Below are 17,602 nucleotides of genomic sequence, written 5' to 3' on the forward strand. Positions count from 1 at the left end.
CTACCCCCCGACTCCCCATTACTCTCCACCTGGGTCACATGAGTGCGCAGGGTACATTCTCGACAGGGGCCAATTCCTGACCGAACATTAAAGGTGCACTGAAGAGGAATCTGAACTCGTCTTTTTGCCGCGGTAACTCGATCTACACCTTCTGAGCATTCTTAGAAACTTCGATCTATTGACCTGTGTGGCCGATTTCCTTAATTAAATCGAGTTAACGCCCGGCTCCTGCCTTTTTTTTTTAATTCTCCCTCGTACGGTGGGAGGAGTCGACCAACGCGCGGAGTGCCTTTCACCGAGTCCCGTGGCGGCTTGCCGCTCTGCTATCGGCGGAGTAATACTTAGTAATCCGCAGAAGCAAATAGTCCGCGCGTATTTTTATTTCTGCGGGCTTATTTTGCGGCTATATTATCTGCGAATGAAACTGTTTATTCACGGAAACCTAAAAAACAACATAAAGTGAAAGCAAAGCCTCCAAGGAGTTTTCTGAAAGGCACTCCACGCGTTGGTTGACTCCGCCCACCGTACGAGGGAGAATTCAAAAATAAAGGCGGGAGCCGGACGTTAATTTGATTTAATTAGAGAAATCGGCCACACGGGGCAATAAGCCGAAGTATCTAAGAATGCTCGGAACGTGTAGATCGAGTTCCCGCGGCAAAAAGGCGAGTTCAGATTCCTCTTCAGTGCACCTTTAAGTGGCCACTTCTAGGCCAACATGGGGCTCACACATCAGGTTCTCATGACTACACGAAGCACATTTACGAGAAAGCCCACTCCCCGGTCGGACATGGCAGTTTCAATTTGCACATGGGCCGGCCCAGTGTCGAACTTGGCCACGCAGGGCGCGTTCTCGACGGCATTCGACTCCAGCATAGGGTGCACAACGTTCTATTGTGCTAACACATCAACTAGGAGGAATTTTTCGTTATGAAATACGACGACGCCGCCAAGAGTGATGTCGTCTAATACTCTATGTCCTCCATAGAAGTGTTGCAACGAAAAAAAACACTCACAAATTTAAAGGAAATGCAGATTCGCCTTAATTTTTATGCCTGTTTTCTTTCTCTTTTGCTTATGTGTTGCCAGCGCCAGTTCGCAGGACTGCTATTCAAATGTTAATGTAAACATCTTTATATTCATACCAACATGAAAGGCAACTTTATTTGTCGCAGCTAAATGTGAACTCCTTTGCGTGCGCGCACACGTGTCTGTCTCTCGCTCTCTCACTGCGTGCGTGCGTGCGTGCGTGCGTGCGTGCGTGCGTGCGTGCGTGCGTGGGCGCGCGCGTGCGTGCTATCACTCTATCTACTGGGGTAAACCGCTGATGCAATTAGTGCAACAGCCGCGTGAACACCTAAAAAGAGTCCCAATAGAAGCAAGCTCCAATGCTCTTTATCGCCATTGTCTAAGTGAGAAGTTGCCACCGTTTACTGTACGTCGTGCGCAAAAATTCTCCCGAAAACATTATCTCCTGCCGTGAAAACAATAGAATGATAGCAGGGACGACCGTATTTTATCTCAGCCTATTATGGCACAGGGAACAGGAGTAACATTATATCATGCAACTCAAAACACATGCTGAAATTCTGTCGTTGAAGTAACTTATTTACACTCGTATTTAAATACGCCTATGATAATCAAACTATTTATCACGACGTGATCTTTAGATAAGTATGGCTAGTAAAAAGAGCGAATGAACATAAAAACCGGGCAAGTTAACGCTGTATGCACCCTGTTTTCCACGCTACTAGCAGCCAACGGCAACTTAGCCGTGGAGTAATAGCCTATTCATCTGGAGCGACGATAACGAAGAGTATACAGAAGATAGGATAGAAGAATGAAACCATTTTTATGTGAAACGGGAATATAGATAAAACTTGAGATGTACATGGAACATATTTGCACAAATGCGAACAAGCGCGATGAAACAAGGTGCAGCACACAAACAGCACTTGCGCCTCCCTGTGTCTTCGCGCCAGTTCGCATTTGTGCAACTATGTCTCCTTACAACCAACTAACTCAAACTAAAGTATTGCTAGAATATACAGTTTTTGCCAAAAGTAACCAGGCTGCATGGTCTGCTTCTCATTCGTATAGTAGACCCCTCACGGCTTTCCTTAAAGAAAAAAAAGTTCTTTGAAGGTGAGGACAGGGGTTCTCCTTACCATACAGAGATTCAGAGCTTGAGGGCTGGCATAATAGCTTTAATATACGACTGAGAAGCAAACCATGCAGCATGGTTACTTTTGGCAAATACATGCATGGGCTGCCAGAGAATCAGGGACAAGTAGCGGTGTCCAGTCCCTGTTCACGCGACGATTCGCGAAAAATGTTGGTGTCCTATTAAAAGCATAGTGGGAAGCAACTGAATAACGCCGCAAAAAATGCTCCTCAAGAGGACCCTCTAGCCAATAGCGTCGACCGATTGTCATGAAGTTGTCGTTACTCCGGTTCATCCGTGATTAATCCCTTTGCACCTGCCAGCCCCCTGCAATATGCCACACTAGAATCTGCAAAGGGATTAATCACATTGTCAAGACCATTTGTCAACGCCTTTAGCTAGAGTGCCTCCTTTGAGTGGCACTTACCGCAGCTTTCTTGAGTTGTATGGAACCATAGTTACCACAGTAACAACAGCCTACAAACTAGCGCGAAATCCAGCTCATCAAAATTCCAGATTTAGTCATTTTGGCCAATGGCACGCTTTAGAAGACGCCAAACGCCTTTCATAGAACCTTACGCAAGCTGTTTATATAGAAAACAACAGAACGTTCAGCTGAGTTGGGAAAAATGGGGTGAGGTGTCTCTGAACGCCATTGTCACTCGCGATCAGGCGGCGGGAAATCCCAGCGTGTTTCACTTCACGTGACAGTTACAGGCCGAACTCCGGAGGCTACGCACCGGCCTCTGAACTGGACACGGTCTGAACAGAATCTAATCTGCATGGCAGACGGTTTTTCCACACCCATCGGCGATAAGTAACCAACTCGAAGAGATCACGTCACCGCAACTATTTTGCTGAGATAGATAGCTGTAACAAAAGTGCCTTCCGGGTGTATTTAAGCGTCGACAATAGTCGTCTGTCCAGCGAGTTCCCTGTGGGACATAGATTTCATCATGAGGACTCTGGTGATCATCGCTTCCTTGGCGTTCCTCGCCCACAGCGGCTATGCACAAGGTGGGTCGCTGCAGATGCTGAACTAAAGGTTTCCGAACTGCCTTCGCACAGGCACTTTTAATGAGCGAAGGATTGTAGGAGTATGAATAGACAATCGTCCTTACGAATGTGCCAATAACAACCGTGTCATCTATGACTGGCTGCACGGCAAGTTGCTGTGAAGAGAATTTCGGGGCCGCCGCGGTGGCTCAGTGGTTATGGTGCTCGGCTGCTGACCCGAAAGACGAGGTTCGATCCCGGCCGCGGCGGTTGAATTTCTTTGGAGGAGGAATTCTAGAGGCCCGTGTACTGTGCGATGTCAGTGCACGTTAAAGAACCCCAGGTGGTCGAAATTTCCGGAGCCCTTCACTACGGCGTCTCTCATAGCCTTAGTTGCTTTAACTAAACTAGAATTTCGGGTATGCCTGCCCGACACGCACTCCGTTTGAAGTACCAATGCTTGATTTTGAGCGATATCAGAGCGAAAGGTTCAAGGACACAGAAGAACACGAGAAGACGAGACAGAGCCAGTCTTCTTGTATTCTTCCTCTGTTTTCTTGTACTTTTTTTGCTGACATCACACAAAACGAATACTTCTATACAACCAGCCCAACTTTTCGTTCTTCTGTAATGTCTTTACATACTTATTGTCAGCATAATAGAACCAACAGTACTTGTGGGCGGTGTCCCTCGTCCATAACAATGTATACCATTTATTTATGAAGTCGCTCAAAACATTATCGTTGTGTTACGTGCAATTTCGAGTCGAACAATACGCTTCAGTACGCTTCATGGGACCCTTATACAAAGAAAAATATTTCCAAATTAGAAAGGGTTCAAAGAACCGCGGCCAGATTCATTTGCAATAAACATAAACGCACTGACAGCGTGACAGAAATGATTGATTATCTTGGTCTCGACACACTACGAGCGAGGCGTTCCGAATGCAGATTAAAATACTTGTATTTAATATATAACAATAAAATAGACATCAACAATCATAATTTCATTACCCCTCACACACTACGCACAAGCTCGCGTTTTGATAACGGGAAAATGATTCGTGAATGTAGCCCCCTAAACGATACCTCTAAGTATTCATTTTTTCCGAGAACCATACGCGCTTGGAATAAATTACCTAGGAATATTGTCGACAGTCGCAGTGCGCAAGAGTTCGTTACAAACCTGAAAATGCTTGGGTGAAGTTGTACTTGTATTCTTGTATTGTTTCTTGTATTCGTGTATTCTTGATTCTTGTATTTGTTTTTTGTTTTTTGTGTCCACTCCTGCTTGGAGTCAGACGACTCTGCAGTATTCCCAAATAAATAAATAAATAAATATTCCCACTACCTCAGTCACTTACTAGGCACACAAAAGAGAAACTTAACCTTAAGCGTAGTTTATAAAAGTGTACGTTTAAATAGGATGTGCCAGAGAAGGCAGTTGCAATAGCAACCGCCAGAAAACCGCATGTCATTATGCGCGAAACTTGTCTATTCTTAAACGCGAATCCAACACGCTGACCTGGCAGTTACTGGCTACATCGTAATATTCGCTCGTTGACCTCCTGCAAAGCGGACGTTTTCATGGCATCTAAACAAACCCGCTAGCACATCTTCCCCTTTTTTTTTCTACCTTCCCGGGTTTAGCCAGTCGTGGTGATTAAATCAAATTACGCTGCTGTCATGTCACCCATCAGTTAAGATCTCGCCAGGCCTGGATCTTTGTCTCGACCCTTATTCTCGGGGTTCCAGCTGAGAAATGCACCTAGTCACTAGAATTCATTGCGTCTACTCAGTTTCTCTCATTCAATCCTGTCTCTGTCAACAGAGAAGATGGCGACACGTCACTATTTCACACATCCCTATTGTCGTTTATACGGCGAGACCCGTCAAAGGAAGCTCACCTTGAGTCGTCGCTAGTTGGAAGTCAGTTGTAGTTATGGCTGTAGTTGGCGTAGAAATCCACAAGTCAAGGCAAGCCAAGAGGCAGAATAAAATACAAAATAAAAAGAGACAGAAAAAGGTTGGTTGGTTTATGAGGTTTAACGTCCCAAAGCGACTAAGGCTATGAGAGACGCCGTAGTGGAGGGCTCCAGAAATTTCGACCACCTGGGGTTCTTTAACGTGCACTGACATCGCACAGTACACGGGCCTCGAATTTCTCCTCCAAAGAAATTCAGCCGCCGCGGCCAGGATCGAACCCGCGTCTTTTGGGTCAGCAGCCGAGCACCATAGCCACTGAGCCACCGCGGCAGAAGAGCGAGAGAAAGAAGGGTGCGAAAGTGGAGGGACATGGTTTTATTTAAACCGTAGCCTAATTTAACAGAGATTTTTTTTTTTTGCAGATACAGTACCCGCCACGCCTACAAGACCAGGCCGCCTGCCTTCCGATGTCAACCCACCCCCTGGTATCAGGCCACTGCCTCGTCCGTGGCCTCAGCCTTGGCCTCGCCCCTGGCCTCGTCCATGGCCTCAGCCATGGCCTCAGCCTGGATCTCGCCCTTGGCCACAGCCCGGGCCACAACCAAAGCCTTGGCCTCGCCCCTGGCCCCAGCCCTGGCCTGAGCGCACACCCGGAATTCCTCTACCAAAGCCCATACCACGGCCCGAGCCCATGTTCTCAGCTTCCACAGGTGGGCACGTCCGCAAGGGTCAACGGAAGGCGAAAACAGGCACAAAATGCGCGGCTTTTGAATGGACCTTGAAACTGTTTTGACAGTCATATCCTATAGCACATGCAACAGTAGGTACAGGAGGTCCTTGTGAGAATTCGAATCAGGTCAAATGGCTTCGCACAAAAACTTATTTAATGACAGGTGCAGTGGCTAGTACTTGTGAATTTATCGCGATTCGCCCAAGGAGAGGAAAGCCCGGGTTCCGGTGGGGGGGAGGGGGGGGGGGTCTGTTTTCAGTTTAGTACGGTGTCATTGACTATTCCCGCACTTGGGAGCAATGCAGGGTCTAAACCTTTTATAAGATTTCACAATCAAAAATACCCGAAGGTAGTACAACAGTCCTTCAATTTTAAGGACTGGTAGCACTCTTGACGCCATGATTAAGGATGCGTGAAGCCAACAGCTAGGAAACACACCTAACTGGCTTTTGTCTGGCAAGGTGCGTGCAAATTTGACGCAATATACTACAAGCCGAGACTGTCGTCGGTTACGCGGTCCTTACGCACAACTGTCCAAAACGGAGTAGTATGCACGAAAGAGATGGTCCAGCGTGCTTTCGCTACTCTCCGTTCTACCGAAATCTTACATCGTGATTGGTGCCTCCTGGCGCATTGATGAAGAATGGTAATTTGGGCTAGTTGGTTCATTAGGAAGAGGCAAAGCAGCCCAAAAAATGTGGACGACTGAAGAAAAACACACGTGCGACATTGCGTTGCTAAATCACTCAAGGGATGAATTGCAAAGCATAATCAATCACTTAGGCAGAACAGAATGTAGGGTCTAAAAATTAATACACAGTAAACCAAATTAATGTTAAACATTCTCGCAAGGGAACAGCGGGGGTAGCGAGGTCTGGAAGCGGTTAGGGAATACGTCTACTTAGGGGGATTGGCCGCTAGGGGGCCGTGTAGTACAGACGCACCCCACATCGGCTCCGCACAGACAGCGGAATTCGCCAATCGCCAGCATCATCAGCCAAAATTTCACCACCCACGGATCTGCGAATGTGAGCGCTGCACGCCATCAATTTTTGGCCCGCCTACGCCCTTTTTCGGGCACCCACGGCCTTTTCTTCTCTGTGACCTCTCCGCCTGAGCTAGGCCTACTCCGACGGACGCTTCCGCCACCAACGCCATCATGGAGGTGCAGGTGCAGGGAGAGGTTCTTAACCCCAACGACTACGACCCAAGGGACTGGACGCACATTCTTAGTGTACCTGCTCGCTCCAAGGACGTCCTTTCAACAACCCGACGCCAGGAGGGCGCAGCCTCTGCTACCGGTACCCCCAAGTCTCCATGCCTTGAAAAGTCAGCGCACCTGCAAGCAACGCGCACAGCTGCGCAGCGTTCGCGGCAGCAGCCACCGCTTCCTGCTGCAGATTACAAGATCGTTTTTAGATCACGAGGCGGGCTGCAGCTGGACCTGCTTCCACCCCGACAACTACGAGAGGCCATCCTCCAAGCGGCGTCCCAGCTTAAGGAGCCAGCGCGTACCCAAATCAGGGTACACCCGGTCAACAACACCTGCACCGTAAGCACGCCCCTAAAGGATGACGCGCTCGCTCTGGTTCGGGTGAACACCATCACACACCAAGGCAAGGAATTCGCCGTAGCACCTTATATAGCCCCGCCGGACGGAGCAGTACGCGGAGCCATCTCCAATGCTTATTGGAATGAGACCCCGTCAGAGCTCCTGCAAGACCTGCTCACCGGCAACCCAGACGTCCTCATCGTGGACGCCCGCCGAATGGGCTCCACGCGTTCCATCTTAATAACTTTCCGGGCTGGACCTGTCCCACGCGCCGTCCTTTATGGAGGAGCCCTCCACAGGTGCACACCCTATCGAGGGCATATAGACGCCTGCACTAACTGCCGCGTCCCTGGTCACCGGGCAGACGTGTGTGTCCACCCAAGATCCCATAAGTGCCCCCGCTGTGGGCAGTCCCACCCAAAGGAAGATGTGCCCTCATGCACCCCCAGCTGCATTCTCTGCGGAGGCCCTCATATGACCGGCACCGGGAACTGCAAGGGACGGGGCCGCAGACTAGCGTCCCCGAAGAACGCTCTCTCTCCTCCGGGTACATCGCGGCTTTCCCGCTGCGATCAACCAGGCACAGCCAGCAGACGCAGCTCGACGGCTTCCCGGTCGCCTTCTACAAGCCGGCAGAATGGCAGCAAGAACGCCACGCGTCTCACCTGGGCAGACCGCGTTTCCGGCAAAACCAGCCGTCAACCCCCACCACCCCAGTCCTCCCAGGCAGACCCGAGAGACCAGGAACTCAAGGCCTTGCGTGACGAGGTAAGCCGCCTTTCCTCTCTCCTAAGCACCCCCGCCCCCTCCATGCCCCCTCAACCCGCACCCCCTGTCATTAATTCGAGCTCATCATCCACAGACACTTCGAGCACCCCTCCTGCAAAGAAACAGCGCACCACAGACGCCACACCCCCTCCCGTGCCCCCAGAAATAGACGCTAAATTAGCAGCACTCGAAGCAAAATTTGACCATAAACTAAAGGAGCTAGACGCCCGCCTCGAGGCCAGATTCAATCACCTTGCCGCCGCCCTCACCGAAAAACTTGAGCAGCGCATGGACGCTATGCTTACCAAGATGATGGAGCTCTTGGAGCATAATCTTACCCATCGCTTCACCCAACTTCAAACCCCCTCCACTCCCCCCATCCTACCTCCACAAGCACAAACACCTTCCCTGAGCCACACATACCAATTGACACCCGTCTTAATACCCTTCTCAATCCCCCCACCATCCAATATGGCGGGGGGGAACACTAATTATCTCCCCATTATAACTTGGAACTGCCGCGGCTTCCGGGCAAAGCGCGCACCTCTGCAACTTCTCCTTCCCACCATCACACCCACGCCCCACATACTTCTTCTCCAGGAGACTGCACACCGAGCAACCCTCCCCAGCTACACATCTACACACTCGGATACCACTAACACACCCAGGGCGTCCACACTCATCCACCGCAGCCTCACCTATAAAACTCATCACATCACGTCTGAGACGCCCTGCGTGATCACGGAAATAATACATCACACACATTCACTTCCTTCTATATTTATAGCAAACATATACCACCCCCCGTCCCTGCCGATGGCCCCGCTAGAATCACTTCTGCGAAAGCTACACCATCTAGCAGGGAAACATCCCCTACTCATCGGTGGGGACTTCAACAGTCAGCATACTGACTGGGGATACACAACCACGACACATCGAGGTCGCAGGCTCTGGCTGCTCCTGCAGAACCTCCAACTCACTGTGCACAACACGTTTCAGACGCCTACGCGGATCGGCAACAGTGTCAGCATGGACACCAGTCCGGACCTGACGCTGAGCCGCTGTATCCGCGGCGTTACCTGGAACAGAACACAACATACACTGGGCAGTGATCATTACATTATACAAATCACTGTCCCATACAAACCACCCCGTCACGCAAATATGACACACGAACTCATTAACTGGGATGCCTTTCGCGCTGCACGCACCGCCCTCCCAGACACTCCCATCGCAGACATCGATGCATGGGTGCAATCACTCAAGCATGACGTTCACCACAACACACGACACATTGAAACTACAACCGAAACACCGACCCTTGACACACGTCTAGCCCACCTCTGGGAGGCTTATCACAGCATCCTGGAACGCTGGAAAGGCAACAAACACAACAGAACGCTTAAAAAGCGGCTGGCCGCGCTGCAGACACAAATCCAACAGCACTCTGAGGAGCTCTGTCGATCCAACTGGGGACAGATATGTGACGGCATCGCCGGAAACCTGTCCACCAAACGAGCATGGCAACTCCTCCGACACCTCATTGACCCCACACGCACCAAATCAGCAGCACAGCACCACGCGACACGCCTCACACATGAACACATTGACGATCCCGACACCCTTCTAGACACACTTCAAACCATGTACACATCTCCAGGCGGCCCCATACCTCTACCGCACTACACAGGACAAGCAAATCCAACACTCGACACCGACATCACGGAGACGGAAGTCAGAGCGGCCCTCCTGACTTTCCGCGCCAACTCCGCACCTGGTGCAGACCAAATCACAAACTCCATGCTCCGTAATCTGGATGACCAATCGATCACCCACATTACGAAATACTTCAACCAGTGCTGGAGGGAGGGTAACCTCCCGCAGTCCTGGCGCCACGCGAAGGTAATATTTATACCAAAACCCAACAAGCCACTCACCATTCAAAACCTTCGCCCGATTTCGCTAACCTCATGCCTCGGGAAGCTCCTCGAGCATGTTGTGTTAGCGAGACTCACAAGTCACATGGCGGACAACAATCTCTACCCGCATAGCATGGTGGGATTCCGCCCTCATCTATCCGCACAGGATGCCATGCTGCAACTCACACACGACCTTTTTGACCCGCTTCTTCCAGGTCACACCAAGGCAGTCTTAGCTTTGGATCTCTCCAAAGCTTTTGATCGCATTGAACATCAGGCGATCATGACTGCTCTATCCCCATTGAATGTGGGTGTGCGCACGTATGCCTACATTCAAGCATTCCTGACTGACCGCACGGCTGAGATACACTTCGGCCCTCTGTCTTCCACCTCCTACACACTTCAGAGTATCGGCACCCCTCAAGGGTCCGTCCTTTCCCCCTTTCTCTTTAACATAACCCTCATACTCCTCGCCCGGAAATTGGCAACTATTCCCCACCTCAAGCACACTCTTTATGCCGACGATATCACCCTGTGGACCACCCACGGCAGTGACGGCGACATAGAGAACACCTTACAGGAAGCAGCCACCCTCACCCAAAATTACGCACGGACCATCGGACTGTCTTGCTCCCCAGAGAAGTCCGAACTGCTCCTCATCCGGCCTAAGAACCACCGCTGTCCCCGCTCCCCCATTGCCATTGAATTGAATGGTTACCCGGTACCTGAGGTTGGCACCCTCCGTGTATTGGGCTTGCACATCCAGAACGATGGCAAAAACACCACTACCCTCAAGAAACTCAAGCAGGTTGCAGGCGCGATATCGCACCTCATCCGCAGGGTTTCGGGACATCATAGAGGCATGAAGGAGCGCGACCTATGTCGCCTCATTCATGCCTTTGTCCTCAGCCGTGTACTGTACACTACCCCATACTTACAACTATCCAAACATGACATAAACGCTTTGGATGCTTTGATTCGCAAGGCATTCAAGGTAGCACTTCATCTTCCCCTCAACACACCCACAGACAGATTACTAGGCCTGGGCCTCCACAACACGATCGGGGAACTGGTGGAGGCCCACCGACAGGCCCAATACATCAGGCTCACAAAAACTTCCACAGGTCGGTATATCCTGGACTCCCTGGGAATCAAAATACCGGCCAACGACCCAACCCTTCTCGCCATCCCACGATCCCTTCACCGAGAGCTTCTCATCAGGCCGCTCCCGAGGAATATGCACCCGTCCCACCATGAGCAGCGCCGCAGAGCCCGTGCGAAGGCACTCCATCGAGCGTACGGCCCCCAGCCGGACGCCGTATGGATGGACGCTGCCTGCACGGGTGATGAAGCGACAGCAGCTGCGGTGGACTCCTCTTCATCCACCCTCCTCACACTACCTCTCCCTCCAGATACGTCCCCAGAGGCTGCAGAGGAAGCCGCCATTGCATTTGCTATAACCCGCACGGAAGCCCGGTATATTTTAACTGACTCTAAAACTGCGATTCTAAATTTTGCTCGAGGCCGAGTTCATGTCCCTGCTTTTGGCATACTGGACTCGCCCGATGCACCCCCGCCCCGCCAAGTGGAGCTGATATGGGTGCCTGCGCACTCCGGGAATCCCGGAAACGAGGCCGCCAACCTTTTAGCCCGAGGTTCTTTAAACCGGGCTCAGGTGGCCTCGGATCGGGGATTCACGAAGGATCGCATGCACTCATTCAGTGAGCTGACCCAGGCATACAGAGCCTCTCGCCAGCTCTACCCCCCGCCCCACCCCTCCCTAGATAACAGACACGCAACACTCTGGCGCAGATTACAAACACATACTCTCCCCTCGCCCCTTACCCTAACCCACTATCATCCCTCCTTCCCCACTCCTGCTTGCGCCCTATGCCCAGAACCCTTCGCTTCTTCCCTCCACATCCTTTCCCTCTGCCCGGCGGACCCTCCCCCGCGGGACCTAGAGAACCTCAAGACCTGGGAGGACTGGGAGACCCTGCTGCATTCGGAGGACCCGGCCGTGCAGACCATCGCCACCGGCCGTGCTGCCAGTGTTATGGACCTCAGGAACATAAACACTTGAGTGCAGTGGGGTCGTGCGGGGACCCTGGGGCGTGCCCCGAATTCCTTTGTAAATAAAGTTTTCTCTCTCTCTCTCTCTCTCTCTACTTAGGGCAGGTTGTGACGCAGATTCGGAACACGAGAGAGAAATATCTAGAAGAATAAGAATGGTAAAAAAATGGTTTTTGAGGAAAGTAAATGGCGCAGTATATCTGTCTCACATATCTCGGTGGACACCTGAACCGCGCCGTAAGGGAAGGGAGGAAGGTGGAGTGAAAGAAGAAAGAGAGAAAGAGGTGTCGTAGTGGAGGTCTCCGGAATAATTTCGACCACCTGGGGTTCTTTACCGTGCACTGACATCGCACAGCACACGGGCGCCCTTTGCGTTTCCGCCTCCATCGAAACGCGGCCGCCGCGATCGGGTTCGAACCCGGGTACTCCGGCTCGGTAGACGAGCGCCTTACCACTGAGCCACCGCGGCGGCTAATAAGTTTGGGGTGTAGCCCATTTTGCCGGCTCTCTGAGATCATGAATGGTAGTTTACCCTTTATCCCTCAAGACAAAAGTATACAACAGCTGCATCTTGCCGGCACTCACTTATGGGGCTGAAACGTGGAGGCTAACGAAAAGAGTTCAACAGAGGACAGAGCAGCGAGATATATGGAAAGGAAAATGATAGGTGTAACATTAAGGGAGAGGAAGATAATAGGTTAGGTCCGAGAACCAACGCGGGTTAATGACATCCTAGTCGAAATCAAGAGGAAGAAATGGGCTTGGGCAGGGCGTATACGTAATGCGAAGGCAAAATAACCGATGGTCGTTAAGGGTAACCGATCAGATACAAAGAGAAGGCAACCGTAGCACGAGGTGGCAGAAAAGTTAGGTGGGCGGATGAGATAAAGTCTGCGGGGATACTGTGGCCGCAGCTGGCACAGGAGAGGGTTAATTGGAGATGCATGGGAGGGGGCTTTGTCCTGCAGTGGATTTAGTCAGACTGATGATGATTATGCAATAAATAGAGTTTAGAAGCAACAGAAAGATTAAAGGCACCGCGTGGTGTTATAAGGGGTAAAAAACAAAAAAGGTCGGACATAATATCTCAGAAGAAGGGACTAAGAGTTCAGATACAGCACATTCCTTCTTCCAGAGCTCGAGCGAAGGCGTACGGAAGCAAGTCTATCGCCTAGTATAGGTGATAAAGGCTTCGTAGATTTCCCTGCCCGTTTCTTCAGGCGACACGGTGAACGTTTCTATTGTTCCGCAGGCGATGACCGTGTAGCCGCTCCAGATGCCGTCGTGTTCCCGAGGCCTTGGCCCCGACCTCCCGGCGCGCCCTGGCCACTACCTTGGCCACAGCCAGTGCCGGAGGACGTCTGGCCCGCCGTTAAAGGTATTTAGCCCCCTACACGCAGCTCTCGTGCACTAAACGGTTCACGAATACCTTTTTGCTGAGCCAACTGAGCGATAGTTCACCACATGAGAGGCATATTGACAAGGCAGGTCATAGACCAGCGACCACAACCAATAGTGAAAAAGCTTTAAGTGAGGTAGCAGCAAATTCCCTCCCCGCGTGCAAGCGCTTCTTTTCAGGGAAAGCAAACGAAAGGAAAAAATGTGAAAGGATACGAAGGGAGGAAAGCAATTACAGCAGCTTTCGATGCGCTCAGTAAGCCGGAATGAATGCAGGGCGGCCCGCTATGCGTCTGTGGTCGAAGGAATTGCTGCAGCAGCATGCAGCGATCTGGGATCTCCGCAAGTCAAAAGAATGTGGAAATGTCGTTGCGTTCATTACTGTCCTATCAAACATCACAATGGTGTCTACCATGGGCGTCCGGAAGGGGGGGCGGTTGCCCCCCCCCCCTTCCCCTGGAATTACGGATATTATGTATGCCCTACTAGAAAACAGCTACAAACCTACCGCCTCCCCCATCCCCGGACATCGGGTGCCCCCCCCCCCCCCCCCTGGAAAAAGTTCTGCAGAAGCCCTTGGTGTCTATTAATGCATTTTGGAAAGTTTCAAAATAAAAATAAACCGTCTTGAGAGAAAAATTCGTCACACGAATTTACCAATGGCTGGACAAGTGTGAAATGCTGATTCGACTCAGAGGGGTCAGTAAATCTGGGTGTGTCCATATCGATATCGATGGATTCATCTGTATTGACATAGTGACGTCATTGTGTTAAGACCAATCAGTTACGCGCTGTATTGACGTTATGCGTGACGTTACTTCATTCCGGCCAATCAGCGTCGCGGTTTTTCATGACGCATGCATGACATCGCGCCATTCTGACCAATCAACAAACGCGTTGCGCCTGAATGTGTTAAGCAACGACACCGACGCCGCATAAACTTGAGACATGGCCTTAACAGCTGTCGGTGTACAATTAATTTTCCAGCGTTGGCGCTTCCGCGTGGTGACAGAGTCAATAACTGTACAGACTCTCTATTGCGAACAAAGTATTATGACTACTCATTTAATGAAACAATAAAGAGAAATCACTTTGTAGTGTGCAGTCGCTGCCAAAAGCTTATAGTATAGAACACGACTTTAGCGAATATTTTTAATTTTCTTACAATCAAGGACACGTATACCTCGGAACTTTGACAACTGTAATAAGGGAGTAATTACTCACTGACATCCACCCAAGCGCAGCCATACGGCTACAAAGGAAAGCTATACAGCTTTCTCAGAAACTTCGCAGTTAAAGAAAAATTCGTCCTGGTTAGCTCAATTGGAATTTTTCTTTAACTACGAAGTTTCTGAGAAAGCTGTATAAAAGAAAGCTATACAGCTTTCTCAGAAGCTTCGTAGTTAAAGAAAAATTCGTCCTGGTTAGCTCAATTGGAATTTTTCTTTAACTACGAAGTTTCTGAGAAAGCTGTATACAGCTTTCTCCTGTATACTATACAGCTTTCTCAGAAACTGTATACAGGAGAAAGCTGTATACAGCTTTCTCAGAAACTTCGTAGTTAAAGAAAAATTCCAATTGAGCTAACCAGGACGAATTTTTCTTTAACTGCGAAGTTTCTGAGAAAGCTGTACAGCTTTCCTTTGTAGCCGTATGGCTGCGCTCGGGCGGATGTCAATGAGTAATTACTCCGTTAATACAAATCTACTCCACCTTGGGGGATTCCCCTAAACATCTGACCAACACTGTTCCCACTTCGAGTTATTGACATACTGTGTAATTTTCAGCTCAGAATTCGGCTGCATCAGTCTATTTCCCAATGCTTCCAAAGGCGCCCCTAAAATTATTTCGCTAATGTTGTTTTGCATAAACGTTTCACTGTGGGTATACATAAAGGGCCGAATACTTTGTCCCTTGACTGCAAGTTGGCTCTCTTGCCGGCGCAGATCTTCCGGCTACGATGGAGACCGCGAGGAACGAGCAACCGAAAGCCGAGCAAAAGCAGTTCATTGTCTTGCCCAACAGACCGTGGATCCCACCATTTCCGAGGCCCATCTGGCCCCACGGGCCCTGGGTTAGGGGCTAAGAAATAAACGTAGGAGTAAAATGCCACCCTCAATCTGTCAAAAAAGTTCTATGATGCAATAGTCTCATAGAGGCTCCATCATAGAATAACATACAATTTGTATGTTATATGACAACTCTATGATGACTGAATGATTTTTCAGAAGTGTATGCCATTTGTATGATAATTTTCTATCATTTGTATGATAATTCTATGATATTTGTATGACAAACTCAATGAGTTTATTGCATCATACAACTTTTTCAGCAGGCGAGTGGGCAAATAGTTGGAATGACTTCTGTGGAAGCATAACAATACAATATTCAAAGCAGCATGCTTTTGTACTTTTCTCCGCGGTTTATATTTGGAAAAAAAAAAAACGGAGTTTACATCGTCATTATGTAAAAGTACAATGTGTTTACTTCAAATGAAAAAGCTTCACAGTCGTGCTTAAAATGTGTATTTTCCAGAAATTTTTGTTAGTCTGGGTTCTGCTATCATTTGCGAACTACGCGATCTCTGCGATCTACGCAAAAAAAAACTAGGTAAAAAAAAGGTAAAAATAAACTGAAGCTTCCGGAGTGCATTAAGCGTCCTCTAGTGAGAAGGACTCGGAACGTTCATGAACATTTACTTACTCCCCTTTTCGCCAAAACTAACAGTTTTAAATACAGTTTTTTCCCTAGAACAGTGCAAGATTGGAACTCGTTACCGGAATGTTTTTTCCTCGCAGAATTTTTCTGATGCCTTAAATTTATAAAAAAAAATTAATAAAAAAAAATCGTCTACTTACCTGCTAATATTGCTTATATGTATGTTTTGTATCCGTGTGCTGCTAATATTGTATAAGTTTATTCTTTTGGTTTTATTCTTTTGGTATCCGTGTGCTGCTAATATTGAATAATTTTATTCTTTTTTGTTATGTAACAATGTATGTTCACTCCTGCTTGGGCCAAGCAGTGGCCTGCAGTATTATGAAATAAATAAATAAATAAAGTTCCAAGACTTGCTGCTGAAACCATGACTCCCCGCTTCTCAGCAATAAGGGTAGCGGATCGGGCTAGTTGGTGCAGTTTTGACATTTTTCGAAGCGCTAAAACAACAAGGAAGCGCTCGTCCCTCTCTGTTCCCTCTGCGTCCTTGTTGTTTTAGCGCTTCGAAAAATCTCAGCAATAACTACCATAAGGTTCGATCTTGCGCACTGCAGTGGACGTGCATGTTTTTTCTGTGCCCGGATGTGTGCATTGTAGACCTCTGCTCTGGTCGTAATTTTTGTTGCGAAAGCAACCACTACGCGAGTCGCCGAGCCATTTCGCGGAGTTGACGCAAGGCCATACTGCGCAAGGCCATACTGCCGCGCTAGCCAGTTGCGCATGCGCAGTAGCGGCGCATAGCTAGCGTGCCGGGGCCGCCGCCACTGCCGCGCGCTCTCCATCGCCTCTCTCTCTCTCCTCGTTGCTTTCGCAATCCTTCAGGCTTAACCAGAGCTAAATCACTGCCAATTTTTTTTATCGGACCGGATCCGGAACCGCGGCGGAGCCTTCCATTGCCAACGCGAAGAACCCGACCTACTGGGTCCGGTTCTTGAACAGTACAAGCGCGGCTGAAGCCCGGAAACGACACGAAAACCACTACAAAAGACTAAAAAAGAAAAGCAGTACAAAGGTTTGGTTTCTGGTTTCTGGGGTTTAACGTCCCAAAGCGACTAAGGCTATGAGGGACGCTGTAGTGAAAGGGGTTCGGAAATTTCGACCACCTGGGGTTCTTTAACGTGCACTGACATCGCACAGTACACGGGCCTCTAGAATTTCTCCTCCAAAGAAATTCTAGCCGCCATGCCCGGGATCGAACCCGCGTCTTTCGGGACAGCAGCCGAGCACCGTAACCGCTGAGCCACCGCGGCGGCAAAAGCAGTACAAAGGAATGAGAACAAGAATCAAGCTAGGGCCGGCAGTTTTTGTTTCGCCTAAAGGTATCCTGCAAGTGAGCGCTGCTATTCAAACTGCCGATACCGA

At 49.6% G+C, this 17,602-nt stretch overlaps 1 protein-coding gene across 1 annotated transcript; it reads left to right on the forward strand.

The window, feature by feature from the left end:
- The first annotated feature begins 2,883 nt into the window (after window positions 1-2,883).
- LOC149348458 (uncharacterized) lies at window positions 2,884-15,634 on the forward strand. The gene is made up of 4 exons (XM_089588109.1): window positions 2,884-3,178; window positions 5,505-5,792; window positions 13,377-13,502; window positions 15,469-15,634. Exons 1-4 carry the CDS (start codon window positions 3,118-3,120, stop codon window positions 15,606-15,608), a joined length of 615 nt encoding a protein of 204 aa, XP_089444235.1. The 5' UTR covers window positions 2,884-3,117; the 3' UTR covers window positions 15,609-15,634.
- The last annotated feature ends 1,968 nt before the right edge of the window (window positions 15,635-17,602 follow it).

This window comes from Amblyomma mixtum, chromosome 4 (genome assembly GCF_055824585.1).
Source record: "Amblyomma mixtum isolate Tamu chromosome 4, ASM5582458v1, whole genome shotgun sequence".
NCBI classification, from domain to species: Eukaryota; Metazoa; Arthropoda; class Arachnida; order Ixodida; family Ixodidae; genus Amblyomma; species Amblyomma mixtum.